Source organism: Mesoplodon densirostris, chromosome 11, assembly GCF_025265405.1.
Source record: "Mesoplodon densirostris isolate mMesDen1 chromosome 11, mMesDen1 primary haplotype, whole genome shotgun sequence".
Lineage (NCBI taxonomy): Eukaryota > Metazoa > Chordata > Mammalia > Artiodactyla > Ziphiidae > Mesoplodon > Mesoplodon densirostris.
This window is the reverse complement of record NC_082671.1, coordinates 80,400,793-80,428,779: the sequence shown is the minus strand read 5'-3', so window position 1 is coordinate 80,428,779 and position 27,987 is coordinate 80,400,793. Positions and strand designations below refer to the sequence as shown.

At 38.9% G+C, this 27,987-nt stretch overlaps 1 protein-coding gene across 1 annotated transcript in view; it reads left to right on the top strand.

Moving 5' to 3' along the window:
- Window positions 1–27,987, top strand: part of MYBPC1 (myosin binding protein C1) — a 167,299-nt gene that overhangs the window by 74,520 nt on the left and 64,792 nt on the right. Inside the window, exons 6-12 of the mRNA XM_060114235.1 lie at window positions 8,448–8,486; window positions 9,047–9,082; window positions 10,964–11,074; window positions 20,881–21,029; window positions 21,367–21,484; window positions 22,985–23,036; window positions 25,780–25,836. Coding sequence (XP_059970218.1) covers window positions 8,448–8,486; window positions 9,047–9,082; window positions 10,964–11,074; window positions 20,881–21,029; window positions 21,367–21,484; window positions 22,985–23,036; window positions 25,780–25,836 — 562 coding nt within the window. The remainder of the gene's footprint in view (window positions 1–8,447; window positions 8,487–9,046; window positions 9,083–10,963; window positions 11,075–20,880; window positions 21,030–21,366; window positions 21,485–22,984; window positions 23,037–25,779; window positions 25,837–27,987) is intronic.

Genomic DNA, 27,987 nt, shown 5'->3' with positions numbered 1-27,987 from the left:
AATTTGGAAAATTATCTTAATTACCCAGATTTTTAAAAATTTAGTGTTTTCATGTTACTGTGTAAACTGTTCTAGGTTTCACTAGTAATTTTGAAAACTAGCATCTCATTTTGTAACATTTGCGTTCATGGAGATTTATATAATGATTTATATAGAGGAACAATATAATCTTAAGCAAACCACGTTATTCCTTATTGAATTGGAAACATTTGTTTCTGTCCTATTATTCTATTTTCACTTTATATGGAGGTAGTCCAGTTTTAGAAAATGAATAACCTTTATCATATACTTTTTCATGGATCCATGAAATACTAATTCCTTTGTCTCCCCATGGAGGAAGTTATTGTCATTACTGACCATTTGTGTTAAGTAAAGGAGCATTAGTCTTCTATAGAAGAAAGTTTTCACAGAGGTAGACCTGACAATTTTGCTTTGTGTGTTTGTATCATCATTTAAAAAATTTATTTTTTATTTGTGCACTGAATAACATAGTTTAGATTCTGGAATAACCCATTATTTCGTGACTACAATAAGACCTTTCTCTTTTTTTCTGGACACCACTCAAAAGCATGTTAAGTATCTCTTTGTTCTTACTATGTCATATTTCATTAACTAATTCCTATGATATTTTAGTCTTCTATATATTACTAAAGTACTTTTTTTTTCTTTCAGTACATTGGACCACTTTTCCTCAGCTAACTTGAATTTACAGCTCTCATAAAAGAACACATAGTGTTAGTATGCTTACTTTGTCCTTGACCTTCAGTGGCTCCGTGAATAGTAACATGAATGCTAATCCTGGCCACATGGGCCACAGTCTGAAGGTTATTTGCATATGGAATGCAAACAGTGCAAACTCCTAGAACTGCTTCCATGACATGGGTTCAAGGAGGTTTGGACATCCTGGCTGAAGTTATTATAACATTCTTCTTTACAAGGCTGATGGCATACGCCTCTGTTTCCAAATTTGGAAAGGTGCTTGGACCAGGCTGTAAGGCTCAACCAACAGAGCAGATGATGTAATCCCAGAAGGCAAACTGTCAAAAGTTTAAACAGAGCCTGTGCCTGACCCTTAATCTGAAAAGTCATATTATATTTGTATGCTTAAATGCAAAAAATGGCTTTCTGTAAGTTAAAATCAACCAACCAACCAACCGACCAACCAGTCTACCAATCCACAAAAACCCTTTTCCTTACACAGAACACGATATGATGAAAGAGCAAGGCCAGATGACCAAGAAAGGCCTCTTGAAACGAGTAGCATTTTTTTCCTGACATTTGCAGAAGTTAAACAAGGTCATGGCCACATGCAGACATATGCCCAGGTACATAAACTGCCACGTATGCATTTGCTCTACATGCCTAGAAAGCAAATCAATTTAGGATAGAAAGTGACATCCCTAAATAAAGAAGGTAGGTGGTGGAAGTTATTTCTAAATATACAGTCCCCTTCAACCATTACTTACTTTCAGCAAGGACAGGGAAGTTTCAAAGAAAATATCCAAGTGAAAAGTAGACACAGTAATCATTGCTATTATTTATAGCCCTGGTTGAGAAAGAATTCTTGCATGAGCATAAACAAGATTGACAGGTGCAACAGACCTGCTCTCCAGCTTACACTAGAATCCCTGTCCTCCACCCTCCCCCAGCCCTCAGTCTATCTAATTGTGGGTGTTTTTTTTTTTTGCGGTACGCGGGCCTCTCACTGTTGTGGCCTCTCCCGTTGCGGAGCACAGGCTCCGGACACGCAGGCTCAGTGGCCATGGCTCACGGGCCCAGCTGCTCCACGGCATGTGGGATCTTCCCGGACCGGGGCACGAACCCGCATCCCCTGCATCGGCAGGCGGACTCTCAACCACTGTGCCACCAGGGAAGCCTTGTGGGTTTTTTTGAAAGAAAATTAATGTATTAAAAAAAAAGAAGAAGAAGAAGAAGAAAGAAAGAAAACAGAAATTTACAGAACCATTCAAGTCAAGTGTCACTCCTTTGTGCATCTTTCCCCTGACCATCCTAACTCACTTTCACTTCCCTTTCTTCCTCCTGCTTTTTCTTGGACTGATTGCTTCTGTCATTAAATCACCCTTTCCTTCACTTAATCCCATATTAATGTTTCACTCCTTTTCCTAACATGTTGTAAGCTTTGTGAGGGTCAGGCACTGTGTCTAAACACTCTTTGGGCTCCTATCTCATTTCTTCCAGCAGCTGGCAGAGAGCTGCATATGGTGATCTCCTAATAAATCCCTGTAGAATGAATGATCAATTGAATTTCCGTGCTGGCTTAGCTGCTCGTCATACAGACAATGGTAATCTAGATAGATTTTCATTTCTGTTTGCTGGGCAGGAGGATGAACATCCCATGCATACTCTTAGTCAATAAGGTTTGGGATGGGATGCCAGTGCTGTATATTGTAAGATCAGCTCACATAATGCTATTGAAAATGGTCACAGCTGGATAGAACATTTTCAGCACTTTAGTTAGTGCCCTATCTAATTAGTGGACATATATTCAATTAATAGCTCCAAGACTCTCACTTTTAAGAACATCATTCATAGCCATGCAGCCTTAATATCTTTCCCAGTTGACTGAATCATTCTGTGACAGGCTGGAAATGTTCTGAAAAATTTTTTGTAGCCACAGAATTTTGTTTGGTTCTGATATCAATCTTACAAATAGTGTTTGTGGTTAGATTTGCCAACTTTTCACATTTACTGAGAGTCTCTGGTAAACAGCTGATTTCTCAGGAAGGGGTTTATTATTTGTTTATTTGCTTGTTTGCCTCTGGACTTGTCCATCCAGGTATTCTGTTCTCTGATACTGCCCACTTTGTCTTGGAGTTGAAATGATAGAGATAACAATAAAGAAATGGGTTTAACCAAACAGCAACATGAGAATTTAGATATGCAAATCCCTTTCAGAGTGATCATACTGAGAGATAATGTCCTTGAAAAAATAATGCTGCTGTGGCTTAGAATTCTTCCGGAATAATCAGAGGTAGCAATTCAATGGAAAGCTAAGTATAGAGAATTTTCTATACCCTCAATGGAGCCAAAGATCTGCCTTCTATTCTAATGTTCATTTATTCATCTCAAGTATTCACTGAGTGTTGGCTAAATGCCAGGGGCAGGTCTGGGTGCTGGGTTCTGCCCTCCTAGAGCCAATTGTAGGGAACTTTAGAGTGGAGAACAACCATCAGCAGAGGACAGTGCATTTCAGCTTTGGAAGCAGACAATTGTCATGGAGGGCCATGGGCGGAGAATAATGTGGGTGCTCAAGTGGGATCATACCTTTTTTTTTGATCAACCAACACCATATGTGTGAACATAGGATAATGAGACTGAGTCTCTTCTATGCCTTAACAATTAGCCCTGTGGGATGTTTCAATCTGGTCCTACTAGTGGTTCCATGTGTACTAGCGGCATTAGAATCAGAGAATACTTTGAAGATCAGTGCTCATTTTAATGCCTAAATTCTGATACATAAATTTTGATTTTGATTTTATTTTTTACTGATTTTTAAAGATGACTTTTTTTTAATTAATTATTTTTTGGCCGCATTGTGTCTTTGTTGCTGCGTGTGGGCTTTCTCTAGTTGCGGCAAGCAGGGGCTTCTCTTGTTGTGGAGCATGGGCTCTAGGCGCGCAGGCTCAGTAGTTGTGGCTTGGCGGGCTCTAGAGTGCAGGCTCTGTAGTTGTGGTGTGCGGGCTTAGTTGCTCCATGGCATGTGGATCTTCAGGGACCAGGGCTCGAACCCATGTCCCCTGCATTGGCAGGCGGATTCTTCACCACTGTGCCACCAGGGAAGTCCCAATTTTTGATTTTTAATTTTGTAACTTAGCAGTTTATAGTCAGTGTAGTTTTTGGTAAGCCCAATTGGGATAGTTACTGCCTCTTTTTATTTTCCTTCCAGAAAAATTACTGCCCTTGGTAATTGTTGCAGTGGAAGTAAAAACTTACTTTCTTTTCCCAGGCATCATCACTAACATTGCCACAAACTATCATGAATGAACCCTGTGTGTATTAACGATCTCATAATTTTTTTTTTTTTTGGCGGTACGCGGGCCTCTCACTGTTGTGGCCTCTCCGGTTGTGGAGCACAGGCTCCGGACGCGCAGGCTCAATGGCCATGGCTCACGGGCCTAGCCGCTCCGCAGCATTTGGGATTTTCCCGGACCAGGGCTTGAACCCGCGTCCCCTGCATTGGCAGGCGGACTCTCAACCACTGTGCCACCAGGGATGCCCACGATCTCATAATTTGAGATGAAGATTCTTTTGGCATGAATGTGGTTGTCAGATGAGGAAGTGAATCAGCAGAAGTTCCAGCGAATTTCTCCTACATGCTATGATTTTTTTTAATTAAAAGAATGATTAAGTTTTTTCTTCATTTAGGTCCCTTTACATCTGCAATATTTTTATCTTGGTGCTTCTTACTAGCATGCTAAAATATTTTTCTGCCATTTTACCTTTAGGTATCAGACAATCAGTCATCTACTAAAATGTCTCTGCTTAACTGTGTATTCCAACTACATGATTTCTTTGTAATGAACTTTGTTAAAAATTAATATCACTGTACTTCACGATTTTAAAACACAACAATTATAAAATACAACATTGATTTAATAGATTTGAGGGAGAAAAAAACTCATTAAATAAACGTATTTATGGTAAGATGAATTCTGATTTCAGAAGCACCAAAGCATGGAGACGTGTCTTCTCATTCAGAAAATTTGATAAATTAATCAAATGCCTCACATCATGATGAATTAATGTTAGCTGTTTTTGTTATTGCCTTCCATATGCGGTTGTTTTTGTTGCTGTTATTATTGTGGTAACATATGCCAATATTTACTACAACTGATTACTCTGCTTGAGGAATTCATAAATTTGTCTACATCAAACAAGGTATTGTATCAGTATTTAACTGAGGTTTGTTTACAGTACATTTTAATTTTATATGCTTTTATTCTAAAATCTCAACAATTGTCCCAAGTACGTATACTTTAAAAATTGATTTAAAAAGGCAATTTAAGTCAACCATAGGTAGAAGTTATTTTATGCCCAAGAGAGCTTGGAGAATTATAGGAATGTACACGTTCCACTGTCTCTGGCGTTCTCTCCCTCACATTCCAGATTTCCTTCTGTGGACCCCCTGAAAAATTCCAGGCTTGTAATAGGAGACCAAGTTCTTTCCCTACTTTCCAGGTGTTCTTTATTGGGAACTTCTGTGTTGAAAGAATCATTTTTATGGTTTTATAAATGCTATTTTCCCACGACGTAAAGACACATTTTGGTAAATTTCCCTTCTACATAGATAGGTCTGTCGCTTTCGGTCTGTGTTGTCATGTAGGCCATATTCTAAAGAGCCAAAAATAGATGTTTAAGTTTTCATCATCACTGTAGTCACTTTTAAATAGAAAGTTAAATTTTGTTTTATTTCTATCTATTTTTAAAATTTGTATTTATTTATTTATTTTGGGCGTACTGTGCGGCTTGCAGGATCTGGACCAGGGATTGAACCCAGGCCACTGCAGTGAAAGCCCAGAATCCTAACCACTAGGCCACCAGGAAACTTCCCAAAACTACATTTAAAAGAAGGGGAACAATAAATGTTGCCCCTCGTCAAGTGTATTTTTCTAGCACTTCAGTAAATTTGAAAATGCATGTACAATGACTCAAATATTGCCCACTGAGAAGTAATTACTGTTTGGAAATAATGTTGGATCATCTAGAGTATCTTTTATGATACTTTGAAGCACTGCTTTCATATGTGTTGTCTTAATAGTCTAAAATAGTTGTGTATGTCCCCCACATAGTCTTAACATTTAGTGGACTTTGAAACTACTCACCCATCAAATTTTTGCTTAAAAAATGGCTTCTTTTTTCATTTTAGTTTTATGAACGTGTGTGAACACTCTTTTCCCAATCATTTTGCATTCTAAACAATTAACTCAAGGGTTTATCAGGCACTGTGCACAAAGCAAACAAACAACCACCAAACCTGTATAAAATGAAGTGTTCATCTGACTAAAAATGGTTCTAGTTTCTAGTTTATATATAACAAAGGAAGCTCCTTTCTAGGATGTGGTTGAGTTTTAAAACTTCATTTTCAAGAATTTTTACGGGACTTTAGATCAAGATTCTTTACATATTTTAGTAAATAAAAGCCTTCAAATAGGTGTTAAGAATAAAATACAACATACTGAGTTAAATGTACGGCAAATAAAATAGAAAAATTGCAAGGTATTTTATTTTTGGTTATGTAAATTTTTAATTGTTTAGCAGTCTTCTGAAATACAGAATTCCCCTAAGAGCTCAGAAATACCTATACTTCCCCAAATGCAAGATGTTGTGGAAAGTTAATGGACATTCCAGGAGAAAAGGATTCAAATGTGAACTAAGTTTGGGAAATGTTAATAGTGTATCATTTCTTATCTCCATCCCTAGTGCCAACACACATGAGCACACTGATGGCTTTGAGATGTCCTTCGGTAAAAGCACACAAACAATACAATAAAACACAAGCATTTAACTTTATTTAGCCTAGCGTTTTGAAAGCTTCTTTGACCACAGAAAGCTTCCTCTGAAGAATCCCGAATCCCACAGTATCCAGTGAATCACCTCTTGGGTTCTGAAGATAAGACATTAAGGTTTTCTATATATTACATTAGTTATTTTGTTAAAAAGTAACAAAACATATCTCTGGTTGACAGTTTAAGAAATTTCAGAGTAGTAAATAATATATGTTGTAAATATACTAATAGGTTATACCTGTGCTCTTTTACCTCTTGTCAGAAATTTTTAAAGCACTTTTTAATTAACAGTCATGTGCATTTGTTTTCTGTATCCTATTTTATATAGTCATTTAAGTTCACATTTTGAAACCCATAATTATTCTCATTTTTTTTTTTTTTTTTTCTTTTTGCGGTATGTGGGCCTCTCACTGCTGTGGCCTCTCCCGTTGCGGAGCACAGGCTCCGGATGCGCAGGCCCAGCGGCCATGGCTCACGGGCCCAGCCGCTCCGCGGCATATGGGATCCTCCCAGACCGGGGCACGAACCCGTATCCCCTGCATCGGCAGGCGGACTCTCAACCACTGCGCCACCAGGGAGGCCCTCTCATATTTTAAATACAAAGATTATTATTATTTACACTAACACTAGTGTTCATGCTTTGGGAGGGAAGAGACAGAGGTTCAGATAACACCAAATACCTATTTAAGCATCTAAAATGTAAGACACTTTGAGGGCCTCCCTGGTGGCGCAGTGGTTAAGAGTCCGCCTGCCGATGCAGGGGATACGGGTTCGTGCCCCGGTCTGGGAGGATCCCATATGCCGCGGAGCGGCTGGGCCCGTGAGCCATGGCCGCTGGGCCTGCGCATCCGGAGCCTGTGCTCCGCAACGGGAGAGGCCACAATAGTGAGAGGCCCGCATACCGCAAAAAGAAAAAAATAAAAAAAAAATAAAAATAAAAAAAAAATGTAAGACACTTTGAAATTTAGACATTTTAGAAAAGGGAATAGTGTCTTTGCACAAACACTACAAGGCATATTTTTTTTTTTTGGCGGTGCGCAGGCCTCTCACCGCCGTGGCCTCTCCCGTTGCGGAGCACAGGCTCCGGAAGCGCAGGCTCAGCGGCCATGGCTCACGGGCCCAGCCGCTCCGCGGCATGCGGGATCCTCCCGGACTGGGGCACGAACCCGCGTCCCCTGCGTCGGCAGGCGGACTCTCAACCACTGCACCACCAGGGAAGCCCTACAAGGCATATTTTGAATTTTACAAATGGGTAAATATTTTACACATATATAAAATATTTGTAAATATTTTACAAATTGGTAAATGTTTTTCAAATTATATTGGCCAACACCAATATAATCTTGGGAAAAAACAGATAAAGTCCCTATAATAATAATTGGTGAACTTAGTAAGTATGACAAATTGATATATACTAGTTAATGTTGACTTTTGTTACCTAAATATAGAAGGGGAATTAATTATGAGGTTTTCTGGGGGTATTGAGTTTTCAAGTTACATAAAAACATATGCTTTTATGTCTGTGTCCAAATGAATGTGGTATATGAATTATGCTGTCAGTGACTTTGGCTACAAAATAAGAACTCGAAAACCACCTCCATTGTTGATGTCATCAGGGTTAGATTTGTAGCACTAAGTTTTTTCCTAGCTTACAATTATATAAAACGTTTGCATAGAGTACCATTTTTAAAGCTACTTTCATTGGGATTACCCAACTCTCTCACCCTTTTAATTGTTTATTTTTCTCTTTTGCCTTAAACACTGAAGTCTAATCTTTCAGGTGGAAAGTCTTCTAAGGCTTAGTCATCAGTTAAGTGCTTTGTGTAGTTTCTCTTCTTCTTTTGCAGATTTCTCTTTTCTCAGGATACTCGGGATGAAGTTCTTTTCTCCTTAACTTTTTATTCCTCTTTCTTATTTCAGATGAAGAGGAAGCCTCCCCGCCTAGTGCCCTGCCTCCAGGTTAGGATGATTCCAACCCCTTTCCCCACTTTGTAATTTATTACTAATTCACAGTAAAGATAATGAACCGACAGAGCACCTTGATGAGACAACGCTCGGAGCAGGGGACTCAGATCTTGCCAGTGCCGAAGAGGGAAAATGTTGGCTTTAATGGCAATTTTTTTTTTTTAACATGAGAAACTTTTTAAAAAGAGGCTTTCTTTGTGTCTTTATTCCTGTCCTGCCCCTAGGTTCTTTGTGAAATAAATAAAAGTAGTAACTCTTGGGTATAACTTTTAGGGGCAAAAATGTCTTTCATTTCCAGCTATATACTCTTTTCCCCTGTTCTTTAGATATTTGGATTTTAAAAAATTTTATTATTGTTTTTTAAATAAAACACATACTTTTTATAGATGTTTTCAAAATTAAAGCCCTACTGATTTTCCATCCAAGCCAACTTCTAGCTTTTTTTCTCCCCATCATGAAAAGAGACAGGATTTGGGGGATCCGAGAAGGTTGAAGTCAGCACTCCATTTTCTCCCCCTACCCCGTGTATCATCCAAATCACGCTTTCCTTTCAGGTTCGGGTAGCCGGGCCCTGCAAAGAAAAGATTCAGGTGAGCACGTGCCAGAAGCAAGGCGTCCCGACCCCATCCTAATATAGTAATCACTAATGACCTCATTTCTTGAAGCTGTATTTGATTCTAATCTTGGTTTTATTCAGTTTGTAGCTTTTATAGCAATCTCTTATTACATTCCTCTGACTAGAAAACTAATGCATTGAGAAACAATTTTGCATGATACACACACACACACACATAAATTCAGGAATCTAGCCACGTATACCACAGGTTCATTTGTTTCATTATCACTATCATTTTTAACATTTGGCAAATACAAAGAGAAGAGACTTTTTTTTTTTTTTTTTTTTTTTTTGCGGTACGCGGGCCTCTCACTGCTGTGGCCTCTCCCGTTGTGGAGCACAGGCTCCGGACGCGCAGGCTCAGCGGCCATGGCTCACGGGCCCAGCCGCTCCGCGGCATAGGGATCCTCCCGGACCGGGGCACAAATCCGTATCCCCTGCATTGGCAGGCGGACTCCCAACCACTGCACCACCAGGGAGGCCCGAAGAGACTTTTAAAATCGCCATTCCTGGGATATATCGACATTAGATAATAATTCATATTTTTATGGAAATTTAAATACAGTTGAAAGAACACCTCCAAATTCTGCATGGAGCCACAGTTCTGGATGGTTATTTATTTATTCGTTCATTTATTCATTCAACAAATTTGTTTGAGGGCCTACTATTATCCTGCTATGGGAGTCTTATGGGCCAGGCATTTTTGCAGACACAGATATAGAAATGAACAAAACAAAAAAAATCCTTGTTCCAAACATTAATGGCCACTATTTGCTATTACTATGAATATTACAATTACACACAACATAAAATTTTAACATCAATTTGGGTATTTTTTAAAATTGTGTAATCATGTGACTACATTGCCTAACTTCATTGTGAAAATGATGGCCTATGAATAGAAATACTAAACATGATTGATACATGGGAACTAAAATAACTAAATCTGCATTTCCTCCTTTTCAAGGAACATTAACAAGTTGAGAGTTGGCAACCCACACGTTTTTTTTCCAGTTATTAAGTGGCTAAAACGGAACTTCTCTTCATTCAGTCCTCAGAGACAGGGGAACTTTCTACCGTTCTCTCTCCTACCCTCGTCATTGGAGTTGACTGCTGATTAATACCTTCTAAGCACCTGGAGTGCAAACTAGCAAATGCAAAATAAACTTCATTTCCAGCTTGTCTGTCTTCATGGGAAAGCCTCAAAGAGTTTATTTTTCTTTCTGTTTTTCTAGTTTTTTCCTTCCCTTTCAAGACGCTCCTAGAATTCTTGAAATCTGTGCCTGCAGGTCGTGATCTATTACTTGTCAAACTATGGCCACATCTATACAATCCTAATAGAATTATCTAGTCATACAACAACGAGGCATCTAGAAATTCAAGGCCAGGCTTGTTTGTCTGACCTTTCCCACTTGAGCTGCAAACTGATCCATCCCTTTAGTCTTTTCCAACTCAGATGTTGTATAGACCTGGCCTTATAGCCAGTCACGTGGAAAAACAATGAGTACTGCTTTCATAGCCTGCCCAACATTATTTATCAGGGGACAGGCAGGATGGGGAAACAAAGGAAACTTGGCTGCCAGGAAAGAGTAACAATCTTCCTGAAAAGTTTTGCTATTTCTAGGAATTAGAAAATGTTCCTTGATCCCATCATGGAAGAGATATCCCTGTAAGAATGGGAATCTGTCACTCTCTACTGATGGCTGTTGGGGAGGTGGATAGAAAGATGTTATATTTATCCAGGTTAATTAGACAAAGAGAAGCTTCAGTGTTGACAAGAACAACAAACCCAGGTAAGTCTGCCCAAGAAGAACCTGGCCCTGAAATGATCCTTTTCCTCCTTTCTGCTCATTAGAGTGGTCTGTTGGTGAGTCACCATCAGGGGAGGAGCAGGATAAGCAGAATGCCAACAGTCAGCTGTCCACCCTGCTCGTGGAAAAGCCTCAAGGTGGAACAGTGAAAGTTGGTGAGTGCCAAGCATTAAATCCTGTTTTTTTTTCAAATAAAGATGAAATTCACATAAAATTAACCATTTCAAAGTGAATAATCAGTAGCTATTAGTACACTCAGTGTTGTGCAACCAAGTTCCCAAATATGTTCATCACCCCAGAAAGAAACCTTGTATCCCATGGAGAGTTATCCCTCATTCCCCCTCCAACCCCTGGCAACCTGTCTCTAAGAATTTCCCTATTCTGGATATTTAATATAAATAGAATCACACAATAATATATGACCTTTTATGTCTGGCTTCTTTCACTTAGCATAATGTTTTCACGGCCTATCCAAGTTGTGGCATGAATCTGTACTTCATTCCTTTTTATGGCTGAAAAATATTCTATTGTATTATGTACTAAACCCTGCTTTTTATAACCTGAAAAAGTGAGTGACAGCTTTCATTTCAGTAACCCGTACACATAGTAGTTGAGTGTCTGGACCCTGGAGCCAGGGTAGGTTCAAATCAGTTTCCTCATCTGTAAAATGGGAATAATACTACTTGTGAAGTACTTTGAACAGTACCTGGTATATCTTAAAGCTCAGAACCAGTGTTTGCTGCCATTTCAACACACCTCATTCCATAAGATGATTATAAATCTGCAGACATGCTGGATCGTGACATTTAGTATCTCAGAGAAAGCTGGTCAGACAGATGGCTCAACTTTGGATATATTCATTCAAAACATACCGATTACACACCTCCTGTTTTAGACACTGCTGAACACTGAGTAAAATATGTGATCACTCAGAATTTACAGTATTAATGGGAGGAGCAAAGAAGAAGAAATTTAAAAAAACAGATCATCACAAAAGCCATCACAAGTGCCAGGAAGGAAATAAACAAGGTGGTAAGCCAGAGAATGACCAGGGGGTCCAGGAATTTTAACTAAATGAATTTTTATAAGGAACATATTGTAATCAGAACTAGTCTTTGTCACCAAATATGCAAATGAATACACAGCTGACTACAGTCTGAAAATTACATCTTTCAGGTCTAGAATGTAGAAGCGCACTGCATGTGAATCAAACTTTTTGCTCCCCTCATGTTTCTGCAAGACACCAAAATGCTAGGATGGCCACTGGGCTAGAATTTTTTTTTTTTTTTTTTTTTTTTTTTGTGGTACACGGGCCTCTCACTGTTGTGGCCTCTCCCGTTGGGGAGCACAGGCTCCGGATGCACAGGATCAGTGGCCATGGCTCACGGGTGGGCCCAGCCACTCCACGGCATGGGGGATCTTCCCGGACGGGGGCACGAACCCGTGTTCCCCTGCATCCGCAGGTGGACTCTCAACCACTGTGCCACCAGGGAAGCCCCAACTGGGCTAGAATTTTGATGTCCTTTGAGTCTAATGAGTCAATACAAACAGGAGTGTTGAAAAAATAAACTCAAAAAGATGGCGGAGTAGAAGGACGTACTCTCACTCCCTCTTGTGAGAACACCAGAATCACAACTAGCTACTGGACAGTCATTGACAGGAAGACACTGGAACTCACCAAAAAAGATACCCCACATCCAAAGACAAAGGAGAAGCCACAATGAGTTGGTAGGAGGGGTACAATCACAGTAAAATCAAATCCCATAACTGCTGGGTGGGTGACTCACAGACTGGAGAACACTTATACCACAGAAGACCACCCAATGGATTGAAGGTTCTGAGCCCCACGTCAGGCTTCCCAACCTGGGGGTCCGGCAATGGGAGGAAGAATTCCTAGAGAATCAGACTTTGAAGGCTAGTGGGAATTGATTGCAGGACTTTGACAGGACTGGGGGAAACAAGAGACTCCACTCTTGAAGAGCACACACAAAGTAGTGTGCGCATCGGAACCCAGGGGAAGGAGCAGTGACCCCAGGGGAGACTGAACCAGACCTACCAGCTAGTGTTGGAGGGTCTCCTGCAGAGGCGTGGAGGTGGCTGTGGCTAACCGTGGGGACAAGGACACTGACAGCAGACGTTCTTGGAAGTACTGCTTGACGTGAGCCCTCCCAGAGTCTGTTATTAGCCCCACCAAAGAGCCCAGGTAGACTCCAGTGTTGGGTTGCCTCAGGCCAAACAACCAACAAGGAGGGAACCAGGCCCCACCCATCAACAGTCAACTGGATTAAAGTTTTACTGAGCTCTGCCCACCAGAGCAACAGTCAGCTCCACCCACCACCAGTCCCTCCAATCAAGCCTCTTAGATAGCCTCATCCACCAGAGGGCAGAGAGCAGAAGCAAGAAGAACTATAATCCTAAAGCCTGTGGAACAAAAACCACATTCACAGTAAGATAGACAAGATGAAAAGGCAGAGGGCTATATACCAGATGAAGGAACAAGATAATACCCCAGAAAAACAACTAAATGAAATGGAGATAGGCAACCTTCCAGAAAAAGAATTCAGAAATGATAGTGAAGATGATCGAGGACCTCAGAAAAAGAATGGAGGCAAAGATCGAGAAGATGCAAGAAAGTTTAACAAAGACGTAGAAGAATTAAAGAACAAACAAACAGAGATGACCAATACAATAACTGAAATGAAAACTACACTAGAAGGAATCAATAGCAGAATAACTGGGGCAGAACAGAGAAGTGACCCGGAAGACAGAATGGTGGAATTCACTGCTGTGGAACAGAATAAAGAAAAAAGAATGAAAAGGAATGAAGACAGCGTAAGAGACCTCTGGGACAACATTAAATGCAACAACATTCACATTATAGGGGTTCCAAAAGGAGAAGAGAGAGAGAAAGGACCCAAGAAAATATTTGAAGAGATTATAGACAAAAAATTCCCTAATATGGGAAAGGAAATAGCCACCCAAGTCCAGGAAGCGCAGCGAGTCCCATACAGGATAAACACAAGGAGAAACATGCCGAGACACAGTAATCAAATTGGCAAAAATTAAAGACAAAAGAAAAATTATTGAAAGCAGCAAGGGAAAAATGACAAATAACATACAAGGGAACTCCCATAATGTTAACAGCTGATTTCTCAGCAGAAACTCTACAAGCCAGAAGGGAGTGGCATGATATACTTAAAGTGATGAAAGGGAAGAACCTACAACCAAGATTACTCTACCTGGCAAGGATCTCATTAATATTCGATGGAGAAATCAAAAGCTTTACAGAAAAGCAAAGGATAAGAGAATTCAGCACCACCAAACCAGCTCTACAACAAATGCCAAAGGAACTTCTCTAAGTGGGAAACACAAGAGAAGAAAAGGATCTACAATGACAAACTGAAAACAAGAAAATGGTCATAGGAACATACATATCAATAATTACCTTAAACATGAATGGATTAAATGCTCCAACCAAAAGACACAGGCTTGCTGAATGGATACCAAAACAAAACCCATATATATGCTGTCTACAAGAGATCCACTTCAGACCTAGGGACACATACAGAGTGAAAGTAAGGGGATGGAAAAACATACTCCATGCAAATGGAAATCAAAAGAAAGCTGGAGCAGCAAAACTCATAACAGATAAAATAGACTTTAGAATAAAGAATGTTACAAGAGACAAGGAAGGATACTACATAATGATCAAGGGATCAATCCAAGAAGAAGATATAACAAGTATAAATATGTATGTACACAACATAAGGGGGCCTCGATACATAAGACAACTGCTAACAGCTATAAAAGGGGAAATCGACAGTAACAGTAATAGTGGGGGACTTTAACACCTCACTTACACCAATGAACAGATCATCCAAAATGAAAATAAATAAGGAAAGAAAAGCTTTAAATGACACAACAGACCAGATAGATTTAATTGATATTTATAGGGTGTTCCATCCAAAAACAGAAGATTACAGTTTCTTCTCAATGGCACATGGAACATTCTCCAGGATAGATCACATCTTGTGTCACACATCAAGACTCAGTAAATTTAAGAAAATTGAAATCATATGAAGTATCTTTTCTGACCACAACGCTATGAGATTAGAAATGAATTACAGGGAAAAAAACGTAAAAAACACAAATACATGGAGGCTAAACAATACGTTACTAAATAACCACGAGATCACTGAAGAAATCAAAGAGGAAATCAAAAAATGCCTAGAGAGAAATGTCAATGAAAACACGACAATCCAAAGCCTATGGGATGCAGCAAAAGCAGTTCTAAGAGGGAAGTTTATAGCTATACAAGCCTACCTCAAGAAACAAGAAGGGCCTCCCTGGTGGCGCAAGTGGTTGAGAGTCCGCCTGCCGATGCAGGGGATACGGGTTCGTGCCCCGGTCTGGGAGGATCCCATATGCTGCGGAGCGGCTGGGCCCGTGAGCCATGGCCGCTGAGCCTGCGCGTCCGGAGCCTGCGCGTCCGGAGCCTGTGCTCCGCAACGGGGGAGGCCACAACAGTGAGAGGCCCGCATACCGCAAAAAAAAAAAAAAAAAAAAAAAAAAAAAAAAAAAAAAAAAAAAGAAACAAGAAAAATCTCAAGTAAACAACCTAACCTTACACCTAAAGGAACTAGAGAAAGAAGAACAAACAAAACCCAAAGGTAGCAGAAGGAAAGAAATCATAAACATGAGAGCAGAAATAAATGAAATAGAAAGAAAACAATAGCAAAGATCAATAAAACTAAAAGCTGGTTCTTTGAGAAGATAAACAAAATTGATAAACCATTAGCCAGACTCATCAAGAAAAAGAGGGAGAGGATTCCAATGAATAAAATTAGAAATGAAAAAGGAGAAATTATAACAGACACCACAGAAATACAAAGCATCCTAAGAGACTACTACAAGCAACTCTATGCCAATAAAATGGACAACCTGGAAGAAACGGACAAATCTTAGAAAGGTATAACCTTCCAAGACTGAACCTGGAAGAAACAGAAAATATGAACAGACGAATCACAAGTAGTGAAATTGAGACTGTGATTAAATATCTTCCAACAAACAAAAGTCCAGGACCAGATGGCTTCACAGGTGAATTCTATGAAACATTTGGAGAAGAGCTAACACCCATCCTTCTCAAACTCTTCCAAAAAATTGCAGAGGAAGGAACACTCCCAAACTCATTCTGTGAGGCCACCATCACCCTGATACCAAAACCAGCCAAAGATACCAGAAAAAAAAGAAAATTACAGACCAGTATGACTGATGAATATCTATGGAAAAATCCTCAACAAAATACTAGCAAACAGAATCCAACAACACATTAAAAGGATCATACACCATGATCAAGTGGGATTTATCCCAGGAATGCAAGGATTCTTCAATATATGCAAATCAATCAATGTGATACACCGTATTAACAAATTGAAGAATAAAAACCATATGATCATCTCAATAGATGCAGAAAAAGCTTTTGACAAAATTCAACACCCGGGCCTCCCTGGTGGCGCAAGTGGTTGAGAGTCCGCCTGCCGATGCAGGGGATACGGGTTCGTGCCCCGGTCTGGGAGGATCCCATATGCCGCGGAGCGGCTGGGCCCGTGAGCCATGGCCGCTGAGCCTGTGCGTCCGGAGCCTGCGCGTCCGGAGCCTGTGCTCCACAACGGGGGAGGCCACAACAGTGAGAGGCCCGCATACCGCAAAAAAAAAAAAAAAAAAAAAAATTCAACACCCATTTATGATAAAAACTCTCCAGAAAGTGGGCATAGAGGGAACCTACCTCAACATAATAAAGGCCATTTATGACAAACCCACAGCAAACATCATTCTCAATGGTGAAAAACTGAAAGCATTTCCTCTAAGATCAGGAACGAGACAAGGATGTCCACTTTCACCACTATTATTCAACATAGTTTTGAAAGTCCTAGCCACAGCAATCAGAGAAGAAAAAGAAATAAAAGGAATACAAATTGGGAAAGAAGTAAAACTGTCACTGCTTGCATATGACATGATACTGTACATAAAGAATCCTAAAAATGCCACCAGAAAAGTAATAGAGCTAAAGAATGAATTTGGTAAAGTTGCCGGATACAAAATTAATGCACAGAAATCTCTTGCATTCCTATACACTAATGATGAAAAATCTGAAAGAGAAATTATGGAAACACTTCCATTTACCATTGCAACAAAAAGAATAAAATACCTAGGTATAAACCTACATAGGGAAACAAAAGATCTGTATGCAGAAAACTATAAGACACTGATGAAAGAAATTAAAGATGATACCAACAGATGGAGAGATATACCATGTTTTTGGATTGGAAGAATCAATATTGTGAAAACGACTATACTACCCAAAGCAATTTACAGATTCAATGTAATCCCTATCAAATTACCAATGACACTTTTTACGGAACTAGAACATATCATCTCAAAATTTGTATGGAGACACAGAAAACCCCAAATAGCCAAAGCAGTCTTGAAAAAAAACGGAGCTGGAGGAATCAGACTCCCTGACTTCAGACTATACTACAAAGCTACAGTAATCAAGACAATATGGTACTGGCACAAAAACAGAAAACAGATCAATGGAACAAGATAGAAAGCCTACAGATAAACCCAGTCACCTATGATCAACTAATCTATGACAAAGGAGGCAAAGATATACAAAGGAGGCAAAGATATGCAATGGAGAAAAGAGAGTCTCTTCAATAAGTGGTGCTGGGAAAGCTGGACAGCTACATGTAAAAGAATGAAATTAGAACACTCCCTAACACCATACACAAAAATAAATTCAAAATGGATTCATGATCTAAATGTAAGACTGGACACTATAAAACTCTTAGAGGAAAACATAGGAAGAGCACTCTTTGACATAAATCACAGCAAGATCATTTTTGATCCACCTCCTAGAGTAATGAAAATAAAACCAAAAATAAACAAATGGGACCTAATGAAACTTCAAAGCTTTTGCACAGCAAAGGAAACCATAAACATGATGTAAAGACAACCCTCAGAATGGGAGAAAATATTTGCAAACGAATCAACAGACAAAGGAGTAATCTCCAAAATCCATAAACAGCTCATGCAGCTCAATATTAAAGAAACAGCCCAATCCAAAAATGGGCAGAAGACCTAAATAGACATTTCTCGAAAGAAGACATACAGATAGCCAAGAAGCACATGAAAAGCTGCTCATCATCACTAATTATTAGAGAAATGCAAATCAAAACACAATGAGGTATCACCTCACACCAGTTAGAATGGACATCATCTGAAAATCTACAAACAACAAATGCTGGAGTGAGTGTGGAGAAAAGGGTACCCTCTTGTACTGTTGGTGGGAATGTAAATTGATACAGCCACTATGGAGAACAGTATGGAGGTTCCTTAAAAAAATAAAAATAGAATTACCATATGATCCAGCAATCCCACTTCTGGACATATACCCAGAGAAAACCATAATTCAAAAAGATACATGCACCCCAGTGTTCATTGACGCACTATTTATAATAGCCAGGTCATGGAAGCAACCTAAATGCCCATCGACAGATGAATGGCTAAAGAAGATGTGGTACATATATACAATGGAATATTACTCAGCCATAAAAAGCAACGAAATTGAGTCATTTGTTGAGATGTGGATGGATCTAGAGACTGTCATACAGAGTGAAGTAAGTCAGAAGGAGAAAATCAAATATCGTATATCAACGCATGTATGTGGAACCTAGAAAAATGGTAGAGATGAACCGGTTTGCAGGGCAGAAGTTGAGACACAGATGTAGATAACAAACGTATGGACACCAAGGGGGGAAAACTGCGGTGGGGTGGGGATGGTGGCATACTGAATTGAGCGATTGGGATTGACATGTATACACTGATGTGTATAAAATTGATGACTAATTAGAATCTGCAGTATAAACAGACAAACAAAAAAACAACTAATACTGAACTTTCTTTGGGTTATTTGTATGGAAATATGTTAATATAATTGTTTCAGACATTACATGAAATTTCTAAAAATCTTATATGTTCTGGTGTAATGTTATAAGCCATAATTCTAGTTATTTCTTTAAAATGTGTATCTCAGAAATAACTAAAAAAAAAAAAAAGACAGGAGTGTTTACGTCAGAAAGATCAGTTTCATTTAGTCATATTCTTATGATTCCAGACTTGTCATTATCTTGCCTAATAACAAGAATGGAAAAAATCTATGTGTGTATATATATATTATATATATAATATATATACATACATATATATATACATATATATGTATATTGTGTGTGTGTTTTCTAATTGTTTTATTTCATTTTTTTCATATTTATTCATACCTTGAAGATACTGTGGATTTGGTTCCAGACCACCAGAATAAAGCAAATATCATACTAAAAGGAGTCCCAAGAATTTTTTGGTCTCCTAGTGCATACAAAAGTTATGCTTACACTACACTATAGTCTATTAAGTATGCAATAGTGTTGTGTCTAACAAATAATGTATATACCTTAATTAAAGTTACGTTATTGGTAAAAATTTCTGTGATCTGAGGCCTTCAGTGAGTTGTCATCTTTTTGTAATAGTAACATCAAAGATCACTGATCACAGATCACCATAACAAATACAATAATAATGAAAAAGTTTGAAATATTGCAATAATCACAAAAATGTGACACAGAAACATGAAGTGAGCAAATACTCTTGGAAAAAATGACACCAATAGACTTGCCTGATGCAGGCAAGTCTATTGCCTTCATTTGTAGGCAAACGAAGTGACCAACAAGGGATTAATCTCCAAAATATATAAAGAGCTCATGCAGCTCAATATTTAAAAAACAACCCAATCAAAAAAATGGGCAGAAGACCCAAATAGACATTTCTCCAAAGAAGACATACAGATGGGCAAGAGGCACATGAAAATCTGCTCAACATCACCTCACACCAGTTAGAAGGGGAATCATCAGAAAATCTACAAACATGCTGGAGAGGGTGTGGAGAAAGGGGAACCCTCTTGCACTGTTGGTGGGAATGTAAATTGATACAGCTACTATGGAGAACAGTATGGAGGTTTCTTAGAAAACTAAAAATAGAATTAGCATATGACCCAGCAATCCCACTACTGGGCATATACCCAGAGAAAACCATAATTCAAAAAGACACATGCACCCCAATGTTCATTGTAGCACTATTTACAGCAGCGAGATCATGGAAGCAACCTAAATGCCCATCGAGAGACGAATGGATAAAGAAGATATGGTACATATATACGAATATTACTCAGCCATAAAAAGGGATGAAATTGGGTCATTTGTAGAGACATGGATGGGCACAGAGACTCATACAGAGTGAAGTAAGCCAGAAAGAGAAAAACAAAAATTGTATATTAATGCATATATGTGGAATCTAGAAAAATGGTACAGATGAACTGGTTTGCAAGGCAGAAATAGAGACACAGATGTAGAGAACAAACGTATGGACACCAAGGAGGGAAAGTGGTGGTGAGATGAATTGGGAGATGGGGATTGACATATATATACTAATATGTATAAAATAGATAACTAATAAGAATCTGCTGTATAAAAAAATAAAATTCAGAAATTAAAAAAAGGAAAAACTATCTTTGAAGTACAGTAAAGCAAAGTGCAATAAAATGAGGTATGCCTGTATATGTTATTTTATACATACTACTTTTGCTTGAATTCCAAACAAAAATCATTTCCACTGATTTCCCCATTGCTCTTTTTCTGCTCCATAAACCTCAAAAGCAGAAGCAGTTAGAGTATCCTAAGAACTAGGGTACTCAAAAAAAAAAAATCAGGGCCCTTTCATTGTTCAATTCCAGCAGTGCCAGTCACATCATAGTCTATGCAATGTATTCCTGTCTAACTCCTTCCATCCAAGAGCAAAACAAATGGCAATTTTAAAACCACAGTCTGAATTACTTGTGCTTTTTTCCTAGGTGAAAATATCACCTTTATAGCCAAAGTCAAGGCCGAAGATCTTCTTAGAAAGCCCACTATCAAATGGTTCAAAGGGAAATGGATGGACCTGGCCAGCAAAGCTGGGAAGCACCTCCAGCTGAAGGAAACCTTCGAAAGGCACAGTCGGGTATGACCCTGACCTCCTGCCGCAGGGGCTCAGCCAGCTCATTCCTCTGTGTGCGTAAAAGGTCATTTTCGGTTCATCTTTGAGAGACTTCAGTCCCAGAACATCTGCTGGAGTTCCCATTCCTAGTGTTTACACTCTAATGTGGTTGCCCTGCTGTCCCCAGGGGCTTCAGAGCATTGCACTGACCCCTCCCATACTGAGAACATTGTACCGGAATCCCCAGATACAGACACGTCTTTAAGCCAATGCTGAGGAACTGGGGAAATAACTGCAACATGATGGCCTCTTTCTGTCGGCAAGGTAGGGCTGAAATATGTCCGGATACATTTCATTGCAGGTGTACACATTTGAGATGCAGATCATCCAGGCTAAAGAGAACTATGCAGGAAACTACAGATGCGAGGTCACCTATAAGGATAAGTTTGACAGCTGTTCCTTCGATCTTGAAGTACTTGGTAAGAGAGACTTTTAGTCTGGATAAGTTTAATTGTTTTATGTTTATGAGGTATGAGAGGATAGAGGAGAATAAGGCCATTTATTAGTATGAGATTTTGGAAATAAAATTTCCTTTAAAACTGTGTATGTTTCTGATTGTGGTAGTCTCAGCAAGCCTGCTGAATTAAATTGTTATGAGACAATTTAAAAACAGAATTTGGAGGAATTTATTGTAAATATCTCTTATCCATGCTATCCATGCTATTTAATCTCTCAGGTAAGGGCCGATGACTTTTTTTGCTGCTACTGAATGTACCTGTTTCGTTTGGTCCTCTTATTCCCACTCAGGTTTGGGGCTAAGTTAATATGGGATGAAGATGCCAGGATACCCAGGTAGAAGGGAGGATTTCTCTTGTAAGGACTGATGTCAGATATGGAAGTTCTTCATCTATATGTTCTGTGTACTGCCAAGAGTGAATTTAATAGGAATAAATTAAAGGTATATATGTACATAGGGGAAAAGACAATACTTTGATAAGTATACAAAGGGAAAGTTGACTTGGCAGCAAACATCATAAACTTAAAATGAATCCAAAGTGTGATGTAGCTACAAAAGACAAAGCTGAGATCATTTAAAACCAGAGCATTACAAGTGTTATAGGATCTAGGTTTAGGAAGTGATACCACTCTCTGTAACATGCTACTTGTTCCACATTTGAAGTAATGCCTTTCGCCATGGGTACCATACCTGCCCTGGGATCCCTCCTGGAGTAGGGTAACTGGGAGATTGAAGAATCCAGGAACTATGCCCCATTCAGCTTGAATGTGTAGATGAAGGAGGCCAGGCATTTATGACTCATTGTAAATAGGGGAAGGGCTGTCACACAGAAGGAAAAGGCCATTATCCATGTTCTCAGGAAGTGTTTAGGCAGATTAGAATCAAAAGGTGGAAATTAAGAGAAGGTGAATTTTGTCTTCACATTAGCACAAGCTCTTTCCTTAAAGCTAGATAGAGACACAGCAGAAGGTTGTGAGGGTCCCAGTCTGAGAGTTGTCAAGCAGAGGGTGGGTGACCGTGGTTGGTGGTGCTGTCGAGATTTCTCTATTAAGTGGGAACTTGGTCCTGAGCACTGCTTCTTCAACCTGGCCAGGCATCTCTGAGAATCACCTGAGGGGCGTTTTCAGAATATTGATTTCCGGGAACCCATCCCTGATCTGGTGAATCAAAATCTCCAGCAGGGAGATCAAGAAGCTGACAGTTTTTAAGCTCCTTAGGTGACTCTAATGGGCAGACAGGTGGAATGACAACTGGATATGGTAACTCCTAAAGTCCCTTCATTGATTCTGTGTGAGGGGGGATGAGGTGTGATGCCTCCGCAGCTCAGCCATTGGGAGGAGAGCCATCCCCCCTTCATCTGGCATTCCTTCCATCTGAAGAATCCCCACAGCCTGGAAGGGAACTGAACACAAAGCTGCCTTCTTAGTAGGTATTTATTTTATTGTTTTCTTTCCTTTCAAAGAATCTACTGGGACTACTCCAAACATTGACATCAGATCTGCTTTCAAGAGAAGGTAACTTCAAAAGGGTAATCTAGGTATAGCTTTTGTATAACATGAAAGTGGAAGACTTTCAAAACACACTTTCCCTTCCTCCACACGCTATATTCCAAGTGAGATCAACTCTTTTCACTGAAGTCAAATATGCTAAATATTCAAAAGTTAGTGTTCAAGAGAAGCTGTGGGTTTAATATGCCAACTCGTGTATATGCTGATCATTTTTTAGAATATTCTTGTTATAGGAAGCTCCCATTTTACAGGTCTATGAGGCTTCTTCCTTAATTGCATTATTTTCTACCAAATGGCCCACAAAAATATATAACAATACACATCTCATATAGCATCAGTTAAGTGATATCAGAAAACTTACATTGCCTTTTATCTAGAAATCACGTATGGAGCAATTAAGCCATGTGCCCAGAAAACTACAATTAAGTAGCTACTTACTGAAGTTAGCACTGTTTAAATGTGGAATTATCCTAAATGAAAGACCACTGAGTCTGCTGGAATAAAGAACATTGTAGAAAGGCAAAATATAGATACTTAGTTGATTTATTTTGCAACTGCCAAGGCTGAAAAATCAGGGGGTCAAAGAAGAAAAATGAAAAGAATTTTCTAGCCTATGAGAAATGTGACTAGCTTTTTCCTGCCATTAGTTTACGCTCTGTACTTAATTCTTCCAAAATACAAATTCATTCATGAGAGCAAATGTTTTGTTCTTCTTAAGACTGAATCCACATAACAGTGTTGTTGAATAAGGAAAGTCATCTGAAACTAGCATAAAACAACGATTTAGTCTGTTAATAAAAGTCATAGTTCCCTCCTAAATTATGAACAGATGAAAATTGTAATTACTTTTTTTTTTTTTTTTTTTTTTTTTTTGCTGTACGCGGGCCTCTCACTGCTGTGGCCTCTCCCGTTGCGGAGCACAGGCTCCGGACGCACAGGCTCCGCGGCCATGGCTCGCGGGCCCAGCCGCTCCGCGGCATGTGGGATCTTCCGGGACCGGGGCATGAACCCGTGTCCCCTGCATCGGCAGGCGGACTCTCAACCACTGCGCCACCAGGGAAGCCCTGTAATTACTTTTAAAAGATATATAATACTTCCTGATCAGTCAATTGTATTTTTTTTTTTTTTTTTTTTGCTGTACGCGGGCCTCTCACTGCTGTGGCCTCTCCCGTTGCGGAGCACAGGCTCCGGACACACAGGCTCCGCGGCCATGGCTCGCGGGCCCAGCCGCTCCGCGGCATGTGGGATCTTCCGGGATCGGGGCACGAACCCGTGTCCCCTGCATCGGCAGGCGGACTCTCAACCACTGCGCCACCAGGGAAGCCCCAATTGTATTTTTTTAAGTCATAACTTTCAAAATCTCTTACCTTCCCTTCACCCCACAGTCAGCAAATGCATAGATCTAAAACTACATTCATCCTATGTATAAGTCTATTTTAAGAGAGGAAGACATAATATACTAAGTTTTGGGCTTTAAGAGAATAGCTATGTGTTCATGTCAAAAGGTCTTCTCCAAATACGTGCTATTAGAGAAATTTTGAAAACACGTTATTTGAGCTCAATTCTTATAACTTACGTGTTATACACACTGTTTTTTTTTTTTTTTTTTTTTTTTTTTTTTTTTTGCGGTATGCGGGCCTCTCACTGTTGTGGCCTCCCCCGTTGCGGAGCACAGGCTCCGGACGCGCAGGCTCCGGACGCGCAGGCTCAGCGGCCATGGCTCACGGGCCCAGCCGCTCCGCGGCATATGGGATCCTCCCAGACCGGGGCACGAACCCGTATCCCCTGCATCGGCAGGCAGACTCCCAACCACTTGCGCCACCAGGGAGGCCCTACACACTGTTTTTAAACCCACAGACTCTTTTCTTAGAAACCATAACTAACATTTGTAAAGAGCAGGAAACAAAATCTTCATTAAAAAATTAAACACGTAAGTAAATATGTAGTGCCATTTAAATGTCAGTGCCATAGCTTCTATTATATTTAGAGTTTATATGAAATCATGAAGGTGGGTACATGCCTAAATTAAGATGCATTTCTGTATAGGAAAGCACTTTTAAAAACTCCTAGTAAAGGGCTCAACAATTCCAAGGCAAATTTTTGGAAAATACGTTTTAAAAGGTATAAATATTAATAAGAAAATGAAAAGCTTATAATCCTTTCTCTTTAAAAGAGAAAGGAATGCATCTTTTAAAAAGCTCTGCACTAGCTCCATTTTTGTTATGTTGGTATCACATTATCTGATTAATCTATTAATGGACACAAAGAGGTTACCTTTGAATATAAGTTTTGTACTTACATATTTGACACTGGTACACTTCGTCCTCCAAGCCAATCTCTGTCTGACATGAATAACAGAGATCAGCAAAAGTCCTTTGCTTTTTACACAGGTATGTTTCCAGTGCCCCCAACTTGCAAAAACAAAGTACTTTGTGTTGCTTGGCTTAAGTGCATTTGTGTTACTCTATTTTAACACAAATCCAAGTAGTTTTATATATGCAATCTACAAAAATGTGCCTTCCGAAATCGTAGAGTAACACAAGCTCCTCATGTTTACTTTTCCACAAGTACATTCTCCAAAACTTAAAATGTCACTTGTGTGAAAAGAAAGTGTTTGTGTTGGTTTAGTCCTATGACTTGTGTGCTAGTACAAAATTGCATATACGTTATATGTAGAGTGTTTGGGGGAAACTGTTGTGTATGTGTCTCAGCATTAAACCCGGATTTGCTTTTCTTTTGTTAATGACAGTGGAGAAGGTCAAGAGGATGCAGGGGAACTTGACTTTAGTGGTCTCCTGAAACGTAGGTGAGAATCCAGTGATGGAGTGAGGCGCTTTGGCCTGGAAATCTTTTAGATACCCACTCAGAGGAGTCAAGTTTAAAGTAGATGTTTTTCAAAGAATTTCTCATTTCTTAAAATGTGTTTTGCTTATGGAATACTATAACAGCGTTGACTAAGAAAGAGACAGAGAAACAACTGCATACTAATCTGTTAAAGATTTTAGCTAATGCTTTTACTTTCTTTTTAAATGTTTCATGAGTCTTCACATACTTTCTTAGAAGGGGATGAGGAAATCTGAAAACTGAGACAGAGACTTAAATACCTGAATACTTTTTATTTCTCTCATGATTTCTATTATTTCAATCATGATTCCTTGTCATGATTGAATAAATAAAGCCTCCATTCTTCTGCTTTTGATATTTAACTGAAAAATCAATTTCAGAATTTTGGTAGAAGTCTTTTGGTAGAAGTCTCAGCAAATATATATATATATACATATATATATATGTATATATATATATATATACTTTAACATAGTATTGGTGATTTACTATATTTCATCAAATCTAAGAACCATTCATGTTAATATATACCTGTATTTTATAAATCACTAAGCAATGAAAAAAATTGCTCCAAATTGTTTATTATGACATACTATTGACTATAAGGTACATCCTTATTTCAGAGATGTTTAAAATGTCCAAAAATGTGCATTTTTAGACGAGATAAAATATAGTAGTAAAATGGAGATGTGTTTAGTGTTATCACTCACACTCCCTTAACTTTGTGCTCTCCGGCAATAAAATTTATAGATTTTCATTATGGATATTTAGTATACAACCATTTTATAGAATTTCTGCCCATAAATATGCATATACATAATCATAAATATACTATATTATATATAAAGATATACTTATCTAGATATTTACTAGAGCACAGAAGCAACAAAAGGAAAATGACTTTTGCTGGGATTGTGTTTATCTACCAAACTTGTGAATAAACAGTAAAACTATAATTCTAAATTAATGATTTTAGATTCACTTTTTATTATTTTTACTGCTTTCTGTGGTTACTAAATAATCATAAGTATAGATAGAAATGCTTCAAAACAAATTACAAATAGTAATAAATGGGCTTGTGTTCATTCTCAGTTTAGTTGGATGGCTTTATTCAAGTCCCTGTGAATGAAAAATTCACCCCCAGCTCTAAACATTTAGGTTGAGAACAGAAATATTAGCAGGTGCCATTTATTAATAACCAAATGGATATTAGCCAATCAGTAGACTTTGGCAGTATGAAAAACATTTTTCCTTCTCTGGATACTTCAAATAATCATTAGTCTCAATAATATTTATTAATTCCCCAGATGTATTTAAAGCAATAGTATATGAAGTGACCTTAGGTGAGCCTCACTCTTCCTGTTCTACAGGTGAGAAACCAAAGACCAGAGATGTTGAGTGACTTATCCCAAGTCACACAGCTAGTTAGAGAAAGGGCAGGGACCTAAATCCAAGTTTCCCTTTTCTGAGTCAGCACATTTCCTGTGACTCCACATAAGAAACGCCACACTGAATCTGCCTCAGAAGTTGGCGCCTTGGACATTTATAGCACAAATTGAAACTTTAGGAAGACAAGAGAGGTTTTTTGTTTTTGGGGTTTTTTTTCCTGCATTTACTCCACCACGAAAATACTAAATGCTTTCTTTGTGTAGAATATAATAGTAGGTGATGTGAGGAAAAGAAATCCAGTGCCTTCCAGCATTTGGCACGTAGAAAGAGATAGATACATATTTGTGGAAAGGAAAAGGTAGTGGTTAAAACATGGATTTGAGTGTCAACTCTCCCATTTACTAATTACTGTGCATGACTTTGGTCAAATTATATGTCCTCCCTGAGACTTGTTTTCCACATCTGTAAATGTGGAGAATAAAACTACTTAAGATAATTATTGTGAGAATTAAGTTAAATGTAAAAGGCCTGGCTCGTACAGGTGTCAAATATCCACTTCCCCCCAAAATGTGACATTTTCCCTTGAAGAATTTATATTAATAAAGTGACAAAATACACATACACACACACACAATCAATAAAAATGTAATACAGTAGATTATTAGGTGCCAAGTCTGATTAAAAGGAAAAAGAAAGAAAAAAAAGAACAGACTAGTTCTACCAG